Genomic DNA, 26,661 nt, shown 5'->3' on the forward strand with positions numbered 1-26,661 from the left:
CGGGAATAGTTAAAACATAGTTAAAACTCCAACAAAGATGATGGGACCCAGCATCCAAATACACTCGACATTTTGTTTTGTTGATAATTTGCCTTTCCCAGATACAAACACACTATTGTCATGAGCCTTCAATGAAGTAATGAGTTATTTCGTTCAATATTTCTCGTCATTCATTCTGTTTGAACGTTTAATGTTTTATTTTTGAATTCTTTGAATATCCCTGATTTCTAACACGTCTTCCTGAAGTAATTTCAGAATTCTAGATGATATTTTGAGGGATTTGAATTCTTGAAGGGAGGATACTCCTCTCCTTGTAATGTTGCATTTGCACCTCTTTCATTGAAGTTTCCGCTTCCTCTTTTTTCTCCCTGTCGATTTCCTGTTTAATGAGTTTGACTGCGATAATGCTGTTGATTTTTATCGATACTGGAAATTATTCGTTTAGTGTAATGGTTCTTAACCTCTTCGCTATGTCGCACCCCACACAGTGAAATCCGATTTGAATTCCCGCATTATCGGGTGGACTACAGATTGCATTCCCGCATCTCATTGAATAATAATTCTACACGGTAAATAAATATTCTCTGTATTAAAAAAAAAATCCGGACTAAAAATCACTTTCAAATAATAAAAAGATCAGGCATAAAAGTCTATGTGGGGTGGGTCAATAAAAACACGTGGAATTAATACGCCAGATGTAATGGCTAGTATGCAGAAAAAAGTAATAAAAATGAAAATATTAGAAGTACAACCTGAGAGGCAATGATATCCAAAATAAAATAATCAGACACAAAAAATTTAAGGTAACATAATACTACTACTAAACCATACATGTACCTCCTTCATATTCCTCTGCGGAACTTCTAATGAATTGGTACATGTTGGGACATGTGTGTCCGGGTTGTGAACCTAATGTGAAGCTTGTTTCTGTATAGTGCTGCTATCTGCCACATAGTTTTCAAACTATGAGTGACGTGTAATGTTTGAAGATTTTATCACTGTAGGCCTGTTGCTCTCTGCCGCAAGACTTTTTAATGGGGAGATCGGTTTGCATTTGCATATCAAAGTTAGGAACCACAGAAAACCAACTTCAGCTGACCACCACTGTGGCGAAGGTGAGGTTAGGTAACATATTACATTGTGGAAAACTATCACAGTACATATTGTACAAAGAAGGAAGGAAAAAAACGCTTCAACGGTTTCAAATCATTCAAACGACGTGGTAATACAAAAGTATATTACAACCAGCAACCTCTATGGGGTGATGTCATTTAACAATACAGGTTATGGAAGGAGTGTTCAAACTAGCATCACAAATGGAAGGAAGGAAAGTGTAGAAGGGGGAAAAGAGGAAGTGGCAACACAGTGCTAGCCTTCTGGTAAGGAATTTTCCAAGGGAATCTGCCAATTATATTAAAGCTGTTCCTAATAATTATACACAGAATCGATCACCTGTTTTCCTCAAAAATTTTCCACCAGGAGTGCTGTTTGCCGTCTTTGGATTAAGAACCATTGTTTCAGTTCCCTGTTTTACTATAGTGATAAGCTAGTAGGCCGACTTGAAGTTATTTCACTCATGAGATTACAAACCCCATGACCAGCCTCTCATACAAGAATGAGGTTGACCGGGTTCTGATTTGGGACGATTCCCACTTTTTTTTTGCACTGTAAATTCACTATTGGGTGGCCCCTGCTGCAAGATGTGGGAGACATGTACAGGGTTGTCATAAAATAACTTTGCCAACATGCGAGTCCCTCTAGCGGCTGTCAAAAAATAGTGTGTATGAAATTCAAGATATAGGTGTTTCAGAGTATGCTCTCAAGAATAAGTGGAGTAAAACCTCGCTCTCACAGCTATGGTAACGCAACTAAATTTTGAAAAATTCTAACAGCAACACTCACACTTATGCATTGTAAAGTGATCGCTGCAGTAAATGGTGTTGGAATGGTAACTGTATCATATTAAACATGATGCCAGATGCAGACAAAGAAAGATGTGTTTACAATCAATGCAGATCACATTTCTGCCACCTGGAGTTCCACTCAGGGGGGTTAGCACACCAATCCCTTTTTGAGATCTTCTTTGTCTGTATCCTGTGCTAGCATTTATGGTGCAGGTACCGTTCCAATCAGTAGAAGTATTGACCTGTGTGTGTATTATTTGTATTGTTTTATTTTGAAGACAATAAATATGACAAAATTTCGATTTTTGGGGCAGTTTCTTGTTGGTCTTTTTTTATGCTTATTAATTAATTTGTTTATTTATTTCCTCCTTATACATCCTCAGGGACAGACTTAAGCATTTTGCAGCTTAGTGCAAAAACAGCTTTGCAGCTTTCTAAAATGGTTTTCCCCTGATGCATGCCAGGTTTACACTGGTACCCGAGAATGAATATTGAACTATTATTTCATAGTCATAAAAAAAACATTAGACAACAAATTTGGACGATAGTGACCCCAGACATATATAAAGGTTGAGAGAGGATGTCTGGGCCAGAGAACCGATTATTTACCCAGGGCTGCAACAAGATATTCTTTCAGCCAGGCAAGCATGCATTATGCCTCCTTTGTGTAATTTTGAATAATTTCAGAAGAATTTAGGGCCCCCAATGGGCCAACATCCAGGTGTTAGATCTATCTGCATTCTTCTCTTGGCTTGAAGGGGGGAATCTGTGAAAACCCTAGGCCAGACTTCTGGATTTTTAAGGTCTAGGATGGAATTTTAAGCTATTTGCTCTGCTAATGTTTAGTCAAACTTTAAAATCAAAATGCAATGAAAATATTTTTATTTTGTTTTGCAGCCCCTAGAATTTAGGGGCCTGCTGTGGCTGCACCCTTTGCACCTACCCAAGTCTGGCCCTGTGCATCCTATTTGGTGATAATATAATCTTTGTGCCATAGGCGGAGATAGACTTGAAAGTCTGAGGGGGACACGATGATTGCTGGGGCATAATGATGATGATGTCAATTCATAAAGTATATATATGCAAATACATTAGATCAGTTGGCTTTGACACTGGGGGTGCAATGCTGACTGTATCTATGATCATGTTTGATGTTTTGAAGTATGTGAAGTTTTTCCAAGTGGTCTGTTTTTGAGTCAAAACATTTGTCTTCCCTGGTTTTATTTTTATTCCTTTATTTGGTCGTTCAAAGCATAAATTGAATTTGTTATTTTTCACATTTTCAAGTTGTGGTCATTTTCTTAAATTTTTTTTTTTGTAGATGGAAAGTATGGAGGATGTGAAAAGTTCCACCAGGAATGAGGATGAGACAGAAGATGGCACTGTTAGCTCTGTCACATGTAACAGTGAAGAGGATCCCAGTTTACGTCCTTATGTGACTTTAAAGGAAAAACTCAGAAATCTATTACATTCACACAAATTTCAGGTGCAGTTTTTTGTACATGTTGTGAATTTTGTGAAACCGGCAGCAATTCTTCATGTTCTAGAATATTGATATCTGTCACGTAGAATTTTTACTTTTGTTAAAACACAATTCTTAACAAAAGTCAAAAACTTTAACAAATTCTTTTATCTTTCTCTCTCTCATTTTAAGAAGAAAAGAATTGCTGCATTTTGAAATTTACAGGTGATGAATTTTTTTTCCCAGAAGTATTATAAAACCTCTCTTTCTCTCATTAATATTTGCTGGGATTTTTTTATACCGCAGAACACAACACATTAACTAATATTTCATGTCGAAACAAGGCTATAATGATGAGTAGAACAAAGTACAGTTGTATCTCACTTCTACATCAGTGTAAAGAAGCAAGGAAAAAGATGCATAAGTGAAAGATGTGTATAAGTGAATAGCATTATTATACTATATCTTTAACTGGGCGTGCAGAAAATCGTCTTATAACTGAAAGAAACGTAGAAGTGAGAGGTCACTGTAGTGTACTATTCATACACTTCTACTGCCCTTTCCCTTGTATGATCAAATGGTTTTGTGATTATCATTCTGAAGCAAAAAAAAAGTTCCTAAGCCAAGGGTTTTAAACCTGTGCTCTGTGGAGCCCTTGAGCACTACCCAGAAGCTTTGCAGCTGCTCTGGGACAGTAAAATAAATCAGTAAATTTGATATATGAATAAGAAACCTACAGTGCTTTGCCACAAAAATTATAGATAAAAGAAAACTCTGGAAGTCAGAAAAAGTTGCTATGCTGTTGCTAAAGCTGTCTTAACCTATGACTTCATAATCCTGTATAATCTGCGGTGGCCCAGTGAATTGATGAATTAAGGCTGGTCTTGTACAAAAAAGTGTGGGCATGTGGGAAAAAAAGAAGACTGCCAGTGTACACACGTGTGTTGCGATGGTAAACGACTATCTTTGTACGAACTGCATCTAAATTTTGTTAAGCTTTCATTTTCAACTTTAGTAATAAACTATGATTGTGGATAATAGTAATACTATAACGTGCAATTCTTAAAAGTTAATAAATGGGAGATTATGATTATCAGCAACCATCGCTCATCTTTAAATCTATAAAACATATTCATGATTAAGTTTTTTAGTGTAAAAGAAGTTATGGCATAAATAGCTGTATTTCTAACAGCTGCATAGTTGAGGAATTTGAAGTCAATCCTTTTCTCAATATCATTCATTTCTAAGATTGCATTAGAAATGAAACTATAGATCACTAAACCCTCTGTTTAGTGAGTGTGCAATATCTTTTTTTCATAAGCCAGTTTTACTTCTGATTTTCAGTCGAATATCTGGACTTCTCATTGTCAAAATAAGTCTTTCAATCTTTAGACTACTAACTAGGTACAGGATAAATGTTATCAATGCCAAAGTATACAACTTCAGGATCTGCAAAATATCTTGCCAATACTGATAAGAGGGTTTCATTATGATTGTACTTTTGTTTTTAATCATATTATCTTTACTATAACTTGATTAATACACTTTTTTACTGTTCAGAAACACATAAAACGTAGATTTTTTTCATATTATTTGCATAATGTCTTTTTTTCTTCCACCAGGTTGGTGTCATAGTGTTGGTAGTTTTTGACTGTTTCTTGGTGATTGGGGAATTGATATTAGATCTTCGTATGCTTGAACATCATGAGCAGAAAGACTCTTCACATTCTATTAATCACTCAGCCGCACCTCACGTAAGTGTTGCTATACTTATCTGTCAAGTGTTTTTGAATCTGTGATCCATGAGATCATTTTCATTTATTACCATTATATGAATGATAAATTTAGTGCTGTGAAATTGCAATTTATTAATGGCATTTTTATGACATGCAAATTATAAAAATCAATAAATTTTTACTTTATGGGGGGGATTATCCAAAATTGACCTCCATTACAGGGGAAATGGATCCACAATATCAAAAAGGTTGCGAAACACTCTAAGTTGATGAAAACTATTCTTGCGATATGTACAATCATATAACTAGATCTGTTTCTCAATCATCTGGGATCGGTCACCCTACTACCGTTACCTTGTGGAGAATAATTCTTTTTCATAGTAATTAAGTAAAACCCAGCCACACTTTCAGTGGTTTCCAGAATGCTGGACTAGATGAGATCTCATCAATAGAATAAGTCTAGTGGCAGAGAACTCGCATTCATTTCACCACTTTCAGTGTCAGTAAATATCAAAATGCCTTTGGATACTCATTTGTTGCATAGATTTACATATCAGTTTGCATTTACTGTTTATAAATTTGAACTCTGTGTCATGAAATCAGTCAGACTTTTAATAATTCTTTGTCATTTGATTATATAAACTGAAAATTTCAAAAGTTAGAAATTTTCCTTCAATACTGCGATGGTACTTGAGTTTCAGCATGTGTATTTTTCCACTGAATTAAAACTGGGATAATGAAAGCTGAACAAAACTCTTATTTTTTCTTCAAATTTGATTGTGATTGCACAGCATAATCCTGATCATTGCTTTGAAAAATCCATTATTCCTATGCTTGCCTGTTGCCAGAAATTACGCAGCATAGACTGTATGACAACCTGTAGTGAAATGCCAGAAGAGATATTCGTTTTTCCTTTGTTTAGAGAAATAAATTTGTATTTTTAAATTAAATTGTAAATCTCATCTTTAAAAAATTATTTTCATTCCAGATTCTCCACTACATGAGTATAGCTGTACTGAGCATATTCATTATTGAAATAGGAGCCAAAATTTATGCATTTGGAACCGATTTTTTTCGACACAAGCTAGAAGTTTTTGATGCTTTTGTGGTTTTCTTGTCTTTTGCTCTGGATGTTGCCTTCCGTGATGAAGAGAGCACCACTAATGCAGTGAATCTTATTATTGTTCTGAGATTGTGGCGTGTGGCTCGTGTCTTGAATGGTCAGTGGTTTTTTTTCATGTATAGGTTTAAAAACAAAGTTTTTATATTAGACATAATTTTTTCATTTAAGTTTGCTGTTACAACCTCTTAGCTAATATACTTTTTTTATAATTTTAAAATCAGTTTTGATGAAGTACAGGGTTATGGTCAAAGGTTTGACGTATCCAGATGACACGTTGCCATGGCAACTAAAAAAATTTGTTTTAGGAAATAGTTATGAATTTGGCATTACATAAAAACTATCGTGTAATTTTATATTGGATTAATCTTTTTTATACATCTACGAAGGAAATAATGACCGTTTTACGATAAATAATGAAGTGCTTAAGGTTTTGGGTTACAGCCTTTAGCTCGGATTATTGAATCAGGAAACTGTCTGAAAATGAATATGCTTTTATAGTAGATTTTCAAGCTGAAATTTTTCTTAGTTTCCAAAAAAATCATTTGCAGGCTGTTCATTTCTTATGCTACAGTTTTTGTATATGCTATATTCTTTTTTTAGGCATAGTTTTATCTATCAAAACGCAGTCTGAACATAAGCTTTTGAAAGAACGGAGACTCCGAGATGAGCTGGAGCAAGAAATGCAGAAATGCAGAAACTATTGTGAGGCATTGGAGAATGAGATCAACATACTTCGCCTGCTCCTGGAAAAACATGGCATTAAAAAGTTGCCACCTTCTGTCATTGAACCTTCGAGTCCTGACCATAGTACTATCAGAGTTCTTGCTGAAGTTAACCATGCTCAACCTGTCGAATCTACATAGTCTACAACTGTTACGAGATTAAAAAAAACATCATTCACATATTTATCATTTTTATATCTTTCAATATAAGCAATTGAAATACTTTTTTTAATTTATTAATTATCATTACCAAAGAATATATAGATTTTTTTCCCATATAGGTTCCTATAAACTTTGTCATAATTACAGTATTTAGTGATTATAGTTATATTTTATGATATTTTCTTCATTTACATAAATCTGTTCATTTGAGTGAAGATATTGGTTTGTGATTGTAGTCCCTTTTTAAATCTATAACCAATATTCAGACCAGTGAATCCTCTGAGAATTTTTTTTTTCCCCATGCATATCACTATATATCCTGTTTATCATAACTCATCAAAACTCTCCAAGTGGCCATCCTGGAATGTTTTACTTATAATCACGGTGAATTGATTTAGTGGAAGATGAGATAATATACTTATATTTTTTATAATACTGTACTTGTAAATATTGAAATGTTTTTTTGAACAAATCCTTTGTAAATTTTTGGTGAAAGATTTGATCTGTAAATTAGATCTGTTTTACCTCAATGTTGTTATTATATTTCAAGTCTTTGTCCATGTTTTCAATTTTTTTTAATGATTGTCAGAGCAATATTTTATCAGTCAGTGATTAAGTATTTGGTAAAGCATAGAATCCTTGCACAATCCATCTGTATTAGCTTTATCAAAGTATCACTACTACATTTGCATTATGTTTAGAGTATTTGTATTTTACAAATCTTGTTGAAAATTTCTGAAAAAAAGGGGCCAAAATGTTTTCCGATTCTCCATTGAATTTTTTGAACATGTTTTTTTTAATAAGGCATGAAAATAAGTAGCAGAGACTTATGCTTAGAGCTTACTCTTTGAATGTGAAAATAATTTTTATACATTACATTCAGTTTTGTGTCATCTGTGCAAACTTTCTTCACCCTGTCAGGTTCATGGGGTTGATCCTAGGGAAAGACACGAAAAGTTCTTTTCCTCACCAACCTGGCCACCAATAGATGGTACCTTGATTTCCAACTCAATTCAATGAGTATGTAAATTGCTGTATGGTGATGTGACCAGAGTTGGTAAGCAGTAATAGTTTTCTTTAACCTTTTCACACCTGTAGACCAGTGGAAATAGTTGAACAATTTCAAGGGCCATTAGAAATGAAACAAGTAATTTGCAGACTTGCTGATGACTAAGGCAAATAGAAACAGTACTTTGTTTATTGAATTTAAGATATAGTAGTGACTACATAAATCGGAATCTTTCTGATTTATGTATTCACTACTACGTCTTAAATTGTAGTGAATCTTTTACGAAGAGGTAAGAAATCCCCACTGACTGGCAGTTGATGAACACTGATTTAAACAAGACTGAAAATGCTAGAGCTTTGAAAATTTGATATTTGTATTCCCAAAGTAAAATATAGTTGTGCTTGCATGTTTTGTTAAAAACCTTGTTATGCTTGTAACTAACTTATTGAAAAATTAAAATAATAGTTAATTTAATAAATTCCCCAGAGAAATTTTTACAGAATTTTATGGTTAGATAGAAATAAATACATGTACATATTAAGTAATATCAGTAAACCTTGTTAACCAGAAACGTGTTTTATCCATATCAAAGTAAATTTTTTAATTTTATTCGAAAAAAAATTCATCTGACAAATTGCTCTGGTTCTTCCAGTTTTAATTCAACAAGATTCCAATATGTTTCTTCTCTATAAAAAAAAAAATCTCAGATTGTTTCAAAAAATGCTAAAATAAGGTTGAAAATAAAGGACGTAAATAAAGTCAAATTTCAAATTTACACTGAAGCACACATAGATGCATACTATATATGTAGTGAAGTATGTAAGTATAAGGAAATTAATGTATGTGCCACATTCGAGTTGACGCGATTTTAGATTCTAATGTAACTTACTGAAAAATAATAATCATTGTTGCTTTTCTTATTTGACACGCTTATACATATGATGCTCATTTGTTATTGTAAAATAGGTGGATGCAGAAAAAAAAGTGTGTGAATTGCCGAGAAGTTTTGTGAAATATTTTTGATAAACTAAATGTTTGTGAATCAATTTATTTATTGTGAGTTTGTGGTAAATAAATGTAATTTTATTGTGGTTCTTAAAGAGAGAAAGGTGTTTATTTTTAATCAAAAACTTACAGAATGTATTTTGCCAAAAAATTTCTTTGTAATGTGCCAAATTATGGGGAAAATGTTTTGAGGTATTTTTAAATGTGAAGTTTCAAGAAGCTTTTAGTTTTACATTTTGAGACACTATTTTCAGATCATATTTCTATATAAATTTACCTTGAATTATTGTTTGTTACCATTATATGAAATTCAAATTATTGAAGTGTTGGCATTTTTTGTACTAAGATGTTACATTCTTTGATTTGTAAGAATATTTTCTGATATTGTATTTTTCTAATGTATCTAAATAAATTGAACGTTAAATATTTTAATTCTGTGGAAATTTTTTTATATCATGACAGAAGTTTTGTTTTTATTTATGTATTCAAAAAAGGGATTCTGCTGTTATACTATAGTATTACAGTGGAATCCCATTTGCATATCCTCATTTATACAATGCTTTGAGGTTCTGTCCCAAACATTTTAATGTTGAAATATTTCATTTATTCACTGTGCAACTCTAATTGTATGAAGTTTTTACTTCAAAGGGAATCAAATTTAGGAAACATGAATTCTATCAATCAAAACCTGCATAGTTTCTTTTGTCCTGGGATTTTATAGTGACATATCAACTTATAATAAAAACCTCATACATCCATTTTTTTCAAAAAAGACTTTTTGAGTTTTAGATTGAGAACATATCTCACTTATTATAGATTTTTAAAAAATAAAAAAATGGCAACAATCTGCTTTCCATAGAGAAGAAAATGAATCCCTTTTGAGTGTTATTAAATGGGCTTCCAATCCTTTTTTACTCTTCCTTGTAAAGTTGGGAATTTTTGATGTAAGAGGTTTTTATTACAAGGTGACAATCTATAAAAAATGATAAATAGGAGCATAACATTTATGTAATACCATTTTATAATAACAATGGACTGCTATAAATACATTGCTGTATCCCATCTATGACCAGTTTGTCAGAAGTGATTTCACATAAGCTTATGACAATCTATACTTCATTATACAGTTACATATCTTAGTACCAAATAAAAATGATTTTAAGAGGAAGGACCTAACAATAAGAAATTCTGGTATGTGTTATGCTGGTAGGAACCTTCCGAATAAGGAACTGATATTATAAGACGGGCTATGTTAAAAAAATAGATGTTATATCCAGATGTGACTGAATATCCTCGTTTCAGCTCTTATGGAGTTTCTTGGAAAAGATCTGTTCATCATTTCGAAATATTCATAGCAAATACTGCTTATCTAGATAGTCATAGATAATTGCAGTTTATAATTCGTTTTTTTGTTTGAATTAAAATAAAAATAATTTGAAATAATGTGATTGGTGACATCACTCTTAAATGTGCTCCAACGACAATGCTTTTTTGAAAAGTCAATTCTAGAAATTTTTTATATCAAAAATAAATGGAAAAAATGGTAAGAATATAATTTATAAATGTATACATATTTATGTATATGTACAATTAGTTCCATAGTGAGTATATATATCAATGACTCCCTTTCCCTCATTTAAAAAACTGTTGGTCACAAACATTTCATTTTTGATAAAATGATGTTCTTGCTTGGTTTAAAATATCTTTCCACAGACCAAGCAATGATAGATGATGAGTTCTTTCATCCAAGGTATCAAGGTGATCAATGGCAGCAGAAACAATAGAAACTGAAATGACAATTTTCATCAAAATATAATTTATTTTAATACAAAAAAAATCACAACTACTAATTCTGAAAAAAAAATTTTGATAGAAAATTGCATAATGATGTGTTTTGACAGGTGTTGTGTTATATGGAACTCTTAGTGACAACATTGTCATGTGTGTGATCAAGCCAATAGATTAACATAAATAACTTACTCTTTTCTGAATCAGCATTTTGACCAAATTTCCACATAGATGTTAGAAGAATTTCTCCAGCATTGAAGCTACTTTCTTGAAGAATAGGTAGATCATTTTCAGATGCTAAACACAACAGCTGGCACAAACTGTGACACACCTGGATTAAGAAAGATTGTATTAATCAAAAGCCAAAACATCAAATGCATTAAAAAGATACTCTATGTAATAACTTTCTTACACTTGGAATATCAGTTACATAAATATTTATTTATGACTGAAGGTACAGTAGAATGAACTCAGGTATGTTATATGTGCACATTATGTACTATAATGAAACAATCATTTTTAGTGTTACATCCATTTATACAAATCATCTATTTGATCATGAGTATACAGACACCCCTGAAATTTAGTGGAATTGATCACTGACTATGTCTCCTAGTAAGGACATGACACTTTCACCACAGCATCATGTTGTCACTGTGGAGAACTCCACTATACCTACACTATGACATCAGTTGGCTGAGGATCCATTTATTTTTTGATGCAATCGAGTACAAGTCTATATTTCTCGTCCTATATGGTAGGACCATAAATGTTATCATGAGATAGGTAGTCAGGAATCTACTGGCCTGTTCAGAGCCCTGCCCTAAATTCTATTGAGCAACTTTGGCTCACTACCAATTTTTCAGTTTACAAAAGTCACAACAGCCAAAATCCATGTCGGAACTACTCTCAGTTCTCTTGCAAGCATGGTTTGCTATTCTATAGAAACATCCGAAAATTGTTAGATAGCCTTTCTTAGAGAGTGGCAGCTGTGTGTGATTATGGCAAAATATGAGCCAACTTATTATTGATTCTTGCTGTATGGGTAAGCGACTTCAAATAATTGAAGTATCTGGATACTCATAATCAAAAAGAACAGTGAAACCTCACTACAATGATACTCGATAGAATAATAACTCCTTCTACAATGATTTGGATCTTGTTTAAAATCGCCTACAGTCTAATGTTACTTCTCTTAATACAACAATATCCTTCAGTATTGATGAAGTTTCTGTATCACTACTTTTCGTGTGATACATGAAAATGTATTGTGATAACCTCTTTAAAGGGCAATACATCTAACTCTGTTTTGCTTAGTTGATAAACTGTTTATCTACTAGGCAATTAAAATTTTTTGTAGTAAATCAATTCTCAAAAGCACATCTTTTGGTGTCACTGCAGATGCCAACAGCAACACAAATCTGATGGCATGAGATAATGTTTCTTGGTCTGCAGAATACCCTTATATCAAGGTTTCACTGTATATTGGCCTAAAACAAGATCTCCATATAAAGTCAATCACTTTTAATGTCACCTGCCAATAGCATTAAACAATTATACAGTGAACAAAAGACATACATTTCTAGTGTTAATAACAATTAGACCTGTATGCACTCACAATTTTTTTAATACATATAATTTTAATATACATACAGTGTCTTGTAAAGTTTCAAAATGCCTGATCTCTTTAAAATCAACATCAGCTTCGGCAGTCGACACAGTTTCGATAAGGACTTTGAAGACCACAGGAAACAGGTTTCCATAGAGTTCTCTTGATGGTATAGCTGAAAGTGCTATAACTCCATTGATTCTAACTTTGAAATTATGGCATTTCAAGATGGACATCAGTTTCTCAAATGTATTGGCCTATGGAAGGAAAACAATGAACAAAAACCTTATTCATACATAAAAGTAAAAAAAAAATCCTTGTCGTACCAAGGTAAAAATTGAAGAAATCCATAGTTTTTCTATTTTATGAATGAAAAGGGAACTTTCTGTAGTTATATGTATATCTTTTTCTTCAGATAGATAGAAAATTACTCTTGATTTATATCTGCATTTTTAAATTTACAGTACATTACTGGTGATGCTGGAAAAACATCTTTTTCTATTCGGATAACTACAAAATAAAAATATTTACCATAATATAAAGCAAATTTATAGTTTCAAATTAATTTTTGTTATAAAGCAATTTACAGTTTAATTTAAGGCAGCAATCCATTTCAAGTAAATTTAATGAATCATTTGTCTACACATAAAAAAATAAACCTAAAATACCAAGCATCCTCACAATGTCAAGCAAACCCGAAGAAACCAAATGCTGACTTTGCAGAACATTTTTAAGTGCATAACAGGCATTCCAACAGACTTTCATAACTTTTGCCGAAAGACCACTGATCAGTGCTGCATGAGATTCTCTAACAAACTCCTGGATTTTAGTATTTTCTAAATAAATAAAAAATAGTGAGTGAGTGCGGTTTATATATGATACAGTAATTTTCAATTTGATACTGCCCCTTAAGCAAAATCATTAACTAAATATTTTTTATATATTCCACACTATGCTATGTACCATTTTCACTGAATATTTTTTATATTCTACGCTATGCTATATAATCACTGAATATTCTATCTAGCATATTTATATTAGTTTATATCACATACATTACGTGTGTTATAGGAGAAAGGGGGATTAATGGGGCACGGTCAGTATTCGTTTTGCTTTTAACTATTTCTTTCACATCTGAATGACAATAATCAAACTACTGTCATTAACCACAAGCAGTGAACCATTCCTTATTCAAGGCTTTTTGGAAGACTGGTTATATTCAGAGATGATTTTAGAAAGAAAATTCATATCTGTCCCCACGAGGACTTGAACCCTGGTATCTCATTTGCCGGATGAGTGCTCTACCCCCCTCCTAAGCTATAGAAACAATATTTCTTCCTTGGAGCATGTACGTATGTTGGATGGCTCCATACATGGGCAGCAGCAATCAACTAATAGCTCATGAATGGCATAAAGCCACCAGATAATGACATATACACAGGAAAAAAGATATCCTCTCCACTTGTTGATTAAATATTTTTCAAAAGGCTGGCTATATTGCTAAACTTGCTGTCATTAATCACAAGCAGTGAACCATTCCTGATTATTAGAGAAAAATAAAGATGAAAATCAGTTTTCCATTCTGATAAGAAAATTTGGTCTTTATTTGAATGATTCATAAATATTAAATTTCTTTAGATTGGTGAAGATACTGCTAATTTGTATACTTTGAACATTGCACTTTTCATAAATCTTAGTTAAATTTTCTTATGATAAACATGTGCTGTTTAGATTTTAAAAATATAAACTTATAGCCTGAAAGGCCTCAGACAAGCAACATGGAGTTTGGTGAAACATGTAGTTGATGTAGAGAAGGTATTTGTGGTTTATTTGATGCATTATTTTTCCAGACTTGCAACAAGTTAGGTTTTATATGAAAAAGTTATTTATTAGAAAAAGATATGCCCAATTGAGATGTGTTTAGTTGTATACTTGATTAAATAACGGCTTTATAGAAAATAGTGTAATCAAACAATAAGAAAATCAAAATTTGAAGTACTGCCCGAATAAGCATAATTGTAAACCCCTATTCGAAAAAATTTTTGTTTTAAAACAAAAGTTATATTGAGTATGCTTATGTGGTCAAAGACAATAATATTTCATAGTGTATATCCAGTATTTAGTGAGTGAATTTTTATTGTTTCGTTTGACCCCCCCCCCCCCCCAAGCTTGTGGTCCAATGGGAGTGGTCGGCTGAAGTCGGTTTTCTGTGGTTCCCAACTTCAAGGCGCAAATGCGAGCCGATCTCCCCGTTAAAAAGTTTCGCCATAGAGAGCAACAGACCTGCGAACAGCACAAATGTAATTCAAGCATAACACATCACTCACTTCTGAAATATAGATGGCAGCACTGAAAAATCAAACACAACACTACATATGCACTCAGACTGTTAGGTACACACACAGTTACACTTCCGGCACAACTCACTAGGTATTAAATCACCCATAAATGGTGATAGACCTGAGTTGCACTCGGTAAGAAAGAAAGGTCCAATGGGACAAAAGAGTTTATGTATAAAACTGATCATTTCACTACAAAAGCAATTAGAATTATTTGGTTTGAATATTTTTATCATGTAACATATACCGTATGTGTATGTTTGTCAGTAAAACAATAAAGGAATTCAAATTTTCTTACTCCATTTTTTTAAAAAATTAAAAACTAAAAACTAAAATTTGCCCTCACTTCCCATTATGTGCCATATAGATTGCATTTCAAAGCAATTGGAAGTATTATGTCAGACTTTATGAACCAAGAAGCAAAAAAAAAATTCAAGATGGATTGTAGCAAAGTAGTGAATTTATCAAACACTGCAATCTTAGAGAAAGTTTTCTCTCTCAAAGCAAGAGAGTACAAGTACAAAAAACATAACGACACTAAAAAAAGTAGTAGTTTCAAAACATCACGTTCCTTTTAGTACCATTCATACCATTTTTCCCTCCCTTTCATCAACCACTATCAGTGTTTGCCAATGCGTATCTAGATGTATGATTCACACATCAAAATTCAATTCCTCCAAATTTCGATGAGGGGTGTGAAATACTCCTTTAAAATTTCAGTAACTTTATTTAAAAATAGAGTTATTTCTTACTGATAAAAAAATACCCCCCCCCCCCTCGTTTTACAAAAATACCCCTTCAAATTTTGGGGAGGAGTGAAATATAATTGCTCTTCAAAATTATATTTTCGGATAACGCTGATCAGTATGGATATATTTTTTAAATATATATATTTTTCACACAAAAATGGATACAGAAAATTAACAAAACCTAAGAATTCAAGAGGTAGAAAGTGTAGAAGATTTCCCAAAGCTCTGACACCACTGGCTCTAATTCTATCACAGTCTCGAGAGGAATGGACGGCTGCCATACCAAGAGAGCAGATGAATTCAGGTGATACTTCTCTCAAATTTTCTGTAGAATTTTTCCTGAATTCAAAGTTAAAAAAACAAAACAAAAATAAGTTAATAAATATTTCTAGTCAATATAGCATAGAAAAGCCTGTTATTTTTAAAAGAATGTTTATGCATGAGAAATTTTCAAATCAATTTTTTTCCAAAGGAAATAATACAGTTGAACTTTTAACACTCTAAACATCATCATGCTTTAGAGCTCTGCTGTATTTAGCATTTTAACTAAACAACAAAAAAATCACTCCGAAATCAACCCCTGATAAAGATTTTAAATAAATTTAAGAACAAAATTCTTATAATAAATTTGTATTTGCTTGTGTATAAGTGATAAGTATAAGCTTAACAATAAACAAGTAATAAATGAACAACAAATTGAATTAAAAACTTTTATTTGATTTTACATATTATAAAAAAAAGTTTGACATTACCAGGTGTACAAGTATGAAATGCAGATTTCAGACAACAGATGGCGCACCAATGCAGTTCGTGCTATACGGATTTGACACTGCACCATTTTTTGTGCCATCAACAAGTGATAAATTGGAAAAGTGTGTGCATAGTGTTGTGTTGTGTTCAATATGTTGGAATTTATACCGAACAAAGAGCATTTGTGGACAGCATTAATTTTTTGTTTTCATTTGAAGAAAACTGCTGAAAGATTCAGATAAGATGGGATGACATCCAGAGAGATGGGAAAGATTTAAAAGATCGGTGTACCGATCTTCTGAATCTTTCCCATCTCTCGTAGGTGATTGGAAACAGCTTGTTGACTAACGCCCAATTGCTCTGCGAGTTGTTTTTGTGTTTGCGTATCATCTTCGTCCAACAATGCTTGAAATTTCACATCGTCGTACTTTTTTGGCGGTTTTCCATGTTCCTCGTTTGCAACATCGAAGTCACCACTTTTGAAATGCTGAAACCATCATTTACATGTATCTTGCAATAGAGAATGTTCACCATAAGCTTCTCGTGTATGTAATCGTAAGTAATCGGTATGATTCAGCAGCAGTTTTCTTCAAATGAAAACAAAAAATTAATGCTGTCCATGAATGCTCTTTGTTCGGTATAAATTTCGACATTGAACACAACACTATGCACACACTTTTCCAATTTATCACTCGTGCGCGTCTGACACTTGTTGATGACACAACAAAACGGTGCAGTGTCAAATCTTTATAGCACAAAGTGCATTGGTGCATCATTTGTTGTCTGAAATCCACATTTCATACTTGTACACCTGGTAGATTAGAGAAATATAATAAAATACCTGCAAATGAGTAACGCATCAGTCAGATTTCCTAAGGCCCAAGAAGCCTTCACTCTCACAATGAGAGAATCATCTCTTACAGCTTCGACGAGTATCCTTGCAGAATCATCAAGAAAAGGAAAATCCTGTAGAATAAGAAACGAATGCTAAGTAAAACAATTTTTTTACATGTGCAATGTCACTAAAAATTTACAGATATTATCAAAGTTCTACACTAATTTATTGAATCCTTATGTATTATTTTGTGTGTTTCGCATAACTCATTTCACTAATAATTTCAGTATTCAATTTCAGTTCACCTTTCCAACATCTTTCTGCCTAATACATTAGACCATTTAAAAATGACATTGCTTGAGATGTTTTCGCAACCAAGAAATCATCTCTAGTCCAGAATTCTTGATTGAAATATAACCTTTAAGACAATTTTTGAAATAACTTTTCCATAAGTTTTTCATGGCTGGCATTTAATGACATAGTATATACCAGTGTTCTTTAATTTTTTTACACCTGCGGACCACTAAGAATAGTTGAACAATTTCATGGACCAATGGAAATTAAGAGCCTCTGACGGCTAAGGCAAATAAAAACCAACATAGAGAGAGTATTTTATACATCAAATATAAAATTATGTAGCTGCTATATGAATCAGGCAAAATGTTTCATAGACTGGAGGTTGAAGATCACTGAAAGTTGTTAGGCAAGGGTCTGAGAAATACAATTCTACACCCAATCAAATCTCAGACCTACAAGCAGTAGGGAGCAATTCAACATAATACGACTATTCTCACTTTTGCCACAGAGATACATATATAATTACATGTCTGAAGATTTCTGCCACAGATGCAGGCAAACCATCAGGAAGTGAATTTCACAGATCATTTCCTATAACACAGCCCAGACATTGTATATAGAGCCCCTCTTAAACCAGCGGAACAAAAAAATTCATCCATAAAAGAGGGGAAGGGAGTAGTTAATCAGGGGTTTGAAATGTATACTTTATTAGGAGAAGCTATCATTTGTAAAAGAGAAGTGACCTTTAAGAGGGTCTTACTGTTCTTCATAATAAGTTATTTTGTGGTCCTGATGACAATGTTATACTAAAAATTTAGACTAGATTTTATAAATATATCAAAGATGGAATGGGAATGAAAAATTACAAGTTAGAAACTGCTCTTAAGTGAGATAGGGAGAATTATTGTAATTAGATTTCATTGTAATCCAAACTGAATGAATGAATGATAGAACTCTGCTACATCTGACCTATCCCATTGCGAGATCTCTTCCCGTTTCATGGAAAATGCTGAAATACTCCTGTGTATAACTTACAGAATTAAAATCTTTGAACATACATATTAATCTCACTTACTTCTTGGAAACATGGAAATAGTGTATAGATGCCAATGCAACGAACAGCTGCTCCTCTGACATTGTGATCACTTTCACATGATAAGCCAAACAGTAGAGAAATACAGAAAGCTCTCACATTTTTCTATGATAGAACAGAAATTTAAGATTGTTAATTAGATTGTTAAAACAAATACTAGTATTTCCTTTACAGGGGAAAAACAACTTATTATACAGATCCACAGTTTGGATCTTTTTTCTCTTAAAAATAGATGACTATGACAAAAACCATAACCTTACATACATGCAAAACTACACACACATACACACAGAGATCACTGAATACACTACATAGATCACATACTGAAATGAATGAAGAATTTTTTACAAATCAGAAATCTATCAACAGCCAGAAAAACAAAGATCTCATCTTAATCTGCAGACTCTGTACTACATTAACTATACAGTTACATGTTATAATGTCATAGTGACCATTCTGTGAATACTTGCAAGCAATATAAAATGTCTGAAACCTTCATCAATGTGCTGAGAAAGAGTTAGTTGTTATAGGGCAGGGGTTTTCAAAGCATGAGCGGTGGGCAACATTTGACCCTCAGATCTTTTTGTCGTAGCTTACCGATCGTTTTCAGAAAATAGTTGAAAACATTGAAAAATGATTAATTTTAAAATAAATGAAAGAAATAATTAGAGAATAAATGAAAGAAATAATTAGAGAATAAATGAAAGAAATAATTAGAGAATAAATGAAAGAAATAATTAGAGAATAAATGAAAGAAATAATTAGAGAATAAATGAAAGAAATAATTATAGAATAAATGAAAGAAATAATTATAGAATAAATGAAAAAAATAATTCTAGAATAAATGGAGCAAATAATTCCGGAACAAATTGATGAAAATTCAGGATTACTGAAAGAAATAATTTTTGAAGCAAATAATTTCAGAATTAGTGAAAAAAAATAACATAAATCAATGAGAAAAATAATTTTGTATAATCTGATAGAAATTATTTCACAATCCATAAAAGGAATCAATTGAGAAGGAAATTAATTTCAGAATTACCAAAATAAATAATTATAGAACCATTTAAAATGATTTGAGATTAAAATCATTCTTAGAATTAATAAATTTAATTAGTAATTAATAAAAACTTTTTCAGAATTAGTGTTACAAATATTTTCTGAATGAATAAAAATTGATAATTAATACAAGAAGCAATTCCAGAATAAGTCTTCAATTATTTTTTACCCTGTTTAACTCAGGGGGCCCAATTGTCTCCCTTCTATCAAGATGTCACTAAATTACATGAGTTTGTGGCTAAGCGGGCTAAGTGGGAAGTTTCTATTCATCCCGCAGTGTCTGAAAGGTTGAAGACTCCTGTTATAGAAAAAACATCAGCTGCAGAAATCCACCAAAGATCACAGCCTGCAGATTTATGCCTGAATGATAGCTCTGTTAAAAGATGCTTCAAACATGTAAGACACAAACCTTAGACATTATAAATATGTTAGGAAGACAAACACACAGAGACAACACTTTTCAGCATGCCTGAGATTACCATCTTTTTGGTTTTGGGAAGGAATAAAGATGTGGTCAACACCATGAGGTGGTGGATGATGTCCAGAAAACAATAAATTCTTCTTTGACAAGCTGGAAATGAATTCTACCAGAAGAGTATTTTCAAGTTTGCAGAACGACAAAAATGTGTGCTTCAAAATGGAAATTGTTGTGAGAAAATGCTGTAGATGTAGATTGAGATAGTTTTTTTTTTGGTTTACATTAACACAAGTTGTGATTTATTTAAAAATTCATGTTCATTAATATCATAATATCAGTATGACACTCATATTATCAGAAAATATGAAGTTGAAAGTACAGTATTTGCCTGCAAGATGAGCATAACTTTTTTCTGTACACGTTATGTAAACCCAAATTCAGTATTTAGTAATGACATACAGTAGAATCCCACTATAACGAACTCCAAGAGACCGAAGCAATCACTTTGTTATAATGAAATTTCATTATAAAGGAATTCCAGGTTTTTGCATTCTTCCTATGTAAACTTATTTGGGGAGGGGGTGGATTAGAAAAGTGTTTGTTAAAATGAGATTTCTTTTCGCTATAAAGATATTTGTTAAAACAAGATTCGACTGTATTATGCAATCTGTTTTCAAGACCCATTTTTCAGAAAGAAAAGTTTGTTATACACACTCACCAATATAATACGTTAAAAAAGTGATTTAGAAATTATATTAAAAATTTGTTTAATCTCACTCCATCACAAAATCAAACAGAATGAAAAATATTCTGTTGTTTTTCATTCATTTCAATCTAAAAAAAAAGAAAAGAGAGAAAAATTCTAAATCTAAGCATTTTCCATTCAGCAGAGAAACAATTTTTCCTCTCTATCTAAACAAATGTAAATCTTTCTGAAATGTAGACAATGAACAAAATAATTAAATTTTGACGCTAGATAACAGTATTCTGCAGAGAAGAGAGGAAAAAAGGACTTCAAATATATCATTGAATGTGAAATACATTTGCTTACAGGCAATCCATCAAAAATACATGGAGGAACTGTAGACAGACAATCACAACACACTGTTCGAGAGGTATCCTGCTCTGAACTCATGAGACATGAAGGAAATTTTCCACTAAATATCTTATTCCAAAACTTGAGTGCCTAAAGAAAATTATGATAAAAGTATGAATTCAATTCATAAGTTAGCACAATAAGCAATAACTTATATATAATTGACCAACTCGACACATTTTCCACTTTTGAATGTGGATCAGATTTAGACAATCCATCAATTTCTTTTGGTTAAGACACAGATTCAGGTTTTGGTGCTATTTGAAGTCTCTTTCTAACATATCTGTGCACAACATAATGCTGCTAACAACATAGAGTCACAAGTTTTGTTTTCTACATTCAAGTATGTTCAAAAGAAGACAAATGGTTCTTATTCAGATGCAAACTGCTTTTATAAATGAAAATTATATTTATCACTTGTGAGCAATTCTTTTTTTAAATCATAAAGTGCATTTACTTTTGTCATCAAGTCTTCAACTTAGAAAATAGATAAAAAATACACATATCCCATAGTAACCAACACTAAGTACTCTCAGCCTTCTATGGTTTGCTATATTTTTATGTATTTTGCCCACAGTTTGATGGCAGCAATGAATACCTAAAACAACTTCTGGTCAGTGGAGGTTTTGAGCCATGATCTGTTGAACTAGAGCTTTTCTAACCATATGCTGCTACACCTGCTAATGAAATAGCATTATACGCTTTTGAGAAATTTAATTTTCTGGATGTTAATGCCGAAACTGAAATTTGAAAGAAAAGCGATTTGCCTCCTCCAGGAATCAAACCCGGGTCCCCTTGTATATCGTGCAAGTGCGCTAACCAATACACCAGAGACACACTTTTCAATTTCTCATAACACGCATTAGTAGCGTGAAGAGCTGAGTGGAGTCATAGCAGCCTCCCTTAAGTACAGCAATTTTCGCCCCAGTTGGCGTTTTTGTATGAACAGAAGGTATTTTTTCGGCCTGAAATATACTGAGAAATTGAGTTTTCTGGATGCTAATGCCGAAATTGATATTTTTTGAAAAAAAGTGATTTGCCTCCTTTGGGAATCGAACTGTGTTATGAGGAATTGAAAATTGTGTCTCTGGTGTATTGATTAGTGCACTTGCCCGGTATGCAAGGGGACCCAAGTTCAATTCCCAGAGGAGGCAAATCACTTTCCTTTCCAAATATCAGTTTCGGCATTAACATCCGAAAAATTCAATTTCTCAGTATATATTTTTCAGGCCGAAAAAATACCATCTCTTCATTATAAGCTTTTGTTCACAAAGTTTTTCAATGTTAGAAAATATATTTCATTATCTGAAAAAAATGATGCATACTATTAACTAAAAACTACTAAAGAAAGCAAAGCATAATTCATTAAAAAAAGTATCTCACCATGTCATGTGATTGTGTATCTTGAGATGGAATACTAGCTCTTTCATTCATTTCAGATAACAGAGCACGACCAAGCACTTCAAGCAACTGGGAAAAAAACATAAGCTTGTTATGGCATATAGTCAGACCTCTGTAATTGAATACCGGATAAGAGGATAAACCAGTTTAATTTGGCATTCCTATCTAGATTCTACCGCAAAATCAGATAGTGGATACTATTCTAGAGGATAAAACTGATTAACTGAATTGTTATTTTTGGTCTGAAATGTTTAAAGGCAATGAAAATAACATTTTCTAACTGAACAGAACTTTCATGAAAGTCCTAACGCTATCCACTTAGAGAAGTTTGACTGCATTTCCAGTTTTATAAACAAATCTTCTTAATTATTATAGCATGTTTTAAACAATAATTTACTTACAGATACAAAAAAAAAAGTTCAAATAATAAAAAATTTTTAGTAGCATTGCATTTATTTCATGTTCAAAATTAAATAGGATTTCATACCTGTAATGGATACTTGAAGTAAATATAAGGTGAAACTCTTATATAACCATATCCTCTATAATATAATCACTTATATAATGATACTAATCTCGGGTTCTCAATGAACTTCTCTTAGTGTTAATAAATAACATCTATAACAATAAATCCCTTATAATGATGTGTTTGTCTGGTCCCTTGAGTATCATTACATAAGATTTCCACTGTCATTGAAAATTATATGAAGAAAAAACAAATTCACCTTAGCTCCGTGGAGTTGCAAAAAACAATGCACATCTTGAAAGCAAACTTGAATGATTTCTTCCATAACTGGCATTAGGGGCCTGGATGAATGAAAAATAACAAAATGTTCAAATATCAATAGTATACAATGGAAAATATGTATTGCATATTAACATAGCAAATGTCACAAAACACTTTCGTTTCTAGATACATGGAAAAAAAATTCATAAAAGAATAATGGTTAGAATAACTTAACTGATGACTTTAAAATATTTCCCACTCATAACAGCAAGAACTTGAAGAGATTCAACAACTACAGGCAAAGGCTGATTGATATTCCTGTTTGTGATATTCTCTTTACAGACAGATATAATCCAGGGTAAATCAGAAGTGGCAGCATGATCAATACTCTTATCTGCATGATTAGTTGCACTTGTTATGCATGAGTTGTTTCCTTGTGATGCAGATCTTGATGCTGAATTTAGAAGCTGTGCAATGATTTCCTCTGGGACATGATCTGAATTCAGTAGTGAACCAAATACTGTAAGACAAGCAACTTGCACCTGCACATCTACAAATTATATATGAAAAGCAAATTAGTAAACTAATTACTGAAAATCTTAAACAAATGAATAGATTCAATGAAACATTGATGAAAATTTTAATAAACACTTGATATTGAATACATCACATTTTTCAAATACAAATGCAAAGGACACAACAGACAAATTGCCCAACAAAGGCTAGAAAAATATGCCCATAAAAATATTTGGATGTCAAATATAACCAAAATACAGCAACCCAATATAATAGCATATATCAAAATCGAAATCAGGATTTGTGAATAATTTCACAGAGTAGCTAATTTTTATTCAAAATTTAATGAAGATATACTAGCTCTGTTTCCTAAAGCCAAAACCAATGGGTCATGTCTTCAATCCTAGAACGTTTTAGACTACTTTTTATTGAACATATGTTCTTCTACAGGCCCAAAAAATCGATATTTCACTGTCTTTTATGACAATTTGTTTTTTAATTTATTGTAACTTTTACCAAAATTATACATCCATCTTTGATTGAAACAGAACTTTCTCCATAAATAAAAAGTTTCTAGAATTAGGAAGAGCAAGTACATATTTGTATGGACATTATATTCCTTTATATTCCTTATACTCCTTGCAGTTAATATACTTTATAATCAATCAATTAAACATTATCAAATCGACTGATTAGAATTATGACAAGACACATGTTATTAAAATAACTATTTCTCAGCATTCAGAAAATCACCATGTGAATATATATATACAAAAGATGAAAGGGAAGAGAAATATCTATACCTTTGTGATTTAACAAATGCTTCAAATGTTTCACTGGTCTAAGAAGAAGATCCTGTTTTAATCTCTTGTAAGGGACATTTTCAATGAGTATTGCATAACACTGGAAAAATTACAAGCAAACTACAATGTATGTGAATTCAATAAAACAAAAATTGAGATTCATATAGAATAAAAAGTTCTACTCATGTACTAACTGGAAATAACGATCAATAAGAAGCTATATATAACAAAGCTAATAACTTAAGTTGAAGAGCAAAAATTTATACACGAAAAAATAATTTTGTACTCAATTGAAAGATTTGAAAAGAATTGAAAAGAGTATTTTTTTACTTTCAAAATCTGTGTGAGGAGGCTGTGTGATGTTTCTGACACTAAAGCAAGAAGCAAACATCGATGTAATTCATTAACCATTGAAGTAAGAACAGATGAAGCTGAGATGAAAGATTTCACATTAACTGTCCTGAAAAAAAAATTATGCAAACAGTTTCATTGTTTTCAAAAAAGAATTCTAAAAGTGAATTTGAATATTCCAAATAAAAATTGAACAGCTGGATATCAGAATCATAAATCCAAAGTAGAAAAAAAAATCAAGAACAACATTAATTGGTATTTTGAGATGGTGGTATAAATCAAATAAACTTTTCCTCAAAGAAAAGGGTTTTAGAAGAATGTTTATGAAGTGCATGTATGGTTAAATAGCAGTAGATAACAGCACCAGTAGAACATGAAACAAGCATTACTCTGGTATAATATTTTAGAGTCACACATAAACTCAGAATATATGAATTTGCAAATACCAATTCGCTAGAAGTTTACCAGAAGAATGTTAACAAGGTTAATGTAAGGTTAAGTAAGTAAATAATCTAAACTTCACTGGAACAACTAGGTCCACTCAGGAACTGATGTATCAGAGTTGTTGAACAGGCAATAAATTAAGAGTACACACGACTTCCAAGGGGTATTTTGGTGAAGATTCTAATTTATAACCTGTAATTATTATTATCATGACATTGTTACGGCACACACACACCATTTTTATCAGCAATAAAATCTGCATAATTTCATTTTCCTAAAAATCCACCTTTTTTTCACTTAATTAACATGTATGGTAACTCATATCAGCAAAGGTCATATCAGTTACAATGACTCATAAAAACTCTTTACATATTTGTTAATCAGAGAAAATGTACTTGCTAGAGAACATCCATCAATCTCGGTACGCAATTATGATTTTTCAAAGTAAGTTTTAAAATTTAATCGATTAAAAAATTCATACAACTTTAAAATAACAAACCTATCATCAACCAAAGAAAGATACGGCTTAGATCCACGCAATATTTCAGAAAGCACACCGACAGCACATAGCCTAACCTGTAAACACAATATGTGTAAGAAAATAAGTAAAATAAAAGATCAAATTGTTTTTTGAGATTTAGAACGTAAAACTTTTGAAAATTTATCATTTAACTTTAAGTAAACAAACTTACAGTAGAATTTTGGTTAATAAGCAATTTGCATAACGAGTAAAAAGTTTGAATAAATTTTGACTGGGTTAGCGAGCGGTGATTTGCATTATAAGCAAAAATTTCAAGCTTTGTTTATTCATTTTCATGTTATCACAATCAAGCTGATGGTTTCTCATTTTCATCCTCACATGTACTGTAAAATTGCGGGTAATATACCCTCCTACAGTCTACTGTCAGAGTGCCTCATTCCAGAAATTGAACGCGAGTGTGACTGTTTACAATTCAAAACTAGATGTAGCATTTTAACCACGTGTACCTATGCTTGAAGTTTTTTCTAAATTCTGCTTGGAGAAAACTGTGGGCCAATTGCATTATTGAATGTGACTTTGAGGGACTAGCTAATGAAAAGAAGCCACCATTTGTCATTGTGTGATTGGGTAGACCGCTGGACTATATGTGCATGAGGATGAAATTCAAGAACTAGTGCTAGAAAATGGTCAGTTAACAGAAGATGAACTGATGAATCTCTACATGCAACAGTAACAGTTTGTGGACGGTATTTCATCTGAGGAAGAGAGAAAAAAGAGCAGAA

The 26,661-nt window shown here is 32.1% G+C and overlaps 2 protein-coding genes across 3 annotated transcripts in view; one reads left to right on the top strand and one right to left on the bottom strand.

Moving 5' to 3' along the window:
• Nucleotides 1–55: 55 nt before the first annotated feature.
• Nucleotides 56–9,551, top strand: LOC149075491 (voltage-gated hydrogen channel 1-like). The gene is made up of 5 exons (XM_089242857.1): nucleotides 56–136; nucleotides 3,226–3,390; nucleotides 4,989–5,120; nucleotides 6,091–6,322; nucleotides 6,826–9,551. The coding sequence occupies exons 2-5, from the start codon at nucleotides 3,226–3,228 to the stop codon at nucleotides 7,086–7,088; spliced, it is 792 nt and encodes a 263-aa protein (XP_089098983.1). The 5' UTR covers nucleotides 56–136; the 3' UTR covers nucleotides 7,089–9,551.
• Nucleotides 9,552–10,129: 578 nt separating this feature from the next.
• Nucleotides 10,130–26,661, bottom strand: part of LOC149075492 (HEAT repeat-containing protein 6) — a 38,543-nt gene continuing 22,011 nt past the window's right edge. For both annotated transcript variants that reach the window (XM_089242855.1, XM_089242856.1), the window contains 14 exons: nucleotides 25,898–25,974; nucleotides 24,934–25,063; nucleotides 24,604–24,703; nucleotides 23,519–23,834; nucleotides 23,283–23,364; nucleotides 22,540–22,626; nucleotides 21,112–21,246; nucleotides 18,566–18,688; nucleotides 17,200–17,324; nucleotides 15,790–15,947; nucleotides 13,202–13,356; nucleotides 12,565–12,777; nucleotides 11,104–11,242; nucleotides 10,130–10,910 (listed from right to left, as the gene is read on the bottom strand). In XM_089242855.1, the coding sequence (XP_089098981.1) occupies nucleotides 10,786–10,910; nucleotides 11,104–11,242; nucleotides 12,565–12,777; nucleotides 13,202–13,356; nucleotides 15,790–15,947; nucleotides 17,200–17,324; nucleotides 18,566–18,688; nucleotides 21,112–21,246; nucleotides 22,540–22,626; nucleotides 23,283–23,364; nucleotides 23,519–23,834; nucleotides 24,604–24,703; nucleotides 24,934–25,063; nucleotides 25,898–25,974 (1,965 nt within the window). In that variant the 3' untranslated portion in view covers nucleotides 10,130–10,785. The remainder of the gene's footprint in view (nucleotides 10,911–11,103; nucleotides 11,243–12,564; nucleotides 12,778–13,201; nucleotides 13,357–15,789; nucleotides 15,948–17,199; nucleotides 17,325–18,565; nucleotides 18,689–21,111; nucleotides 21,247–22,539; nucleotides 22,627–23,282; nucleotides 23,365–23,518; nucleotides 23,835–24,603; nucleotides 24,704–24,933; nucleotides 25,064–25,897; nucleotides 25,975–26,661) is intronic.

Source organism: Pholcus phalangioides, unplaced genomic scaffold (genome assembly GCF_987345545.1).
Source record: "Pholcus phalangioides strain wild (caught in Gottingen) unplaced genomic scaffold, Ppha-v1.0 ptg000015l_1, whole genome shotgun sequence".
NCBI lineage: Eukaryota > Metazoa > Arthropoda > Arachnida > Araneae > Pholcidae > Pholcus > Pholcus phalangioides.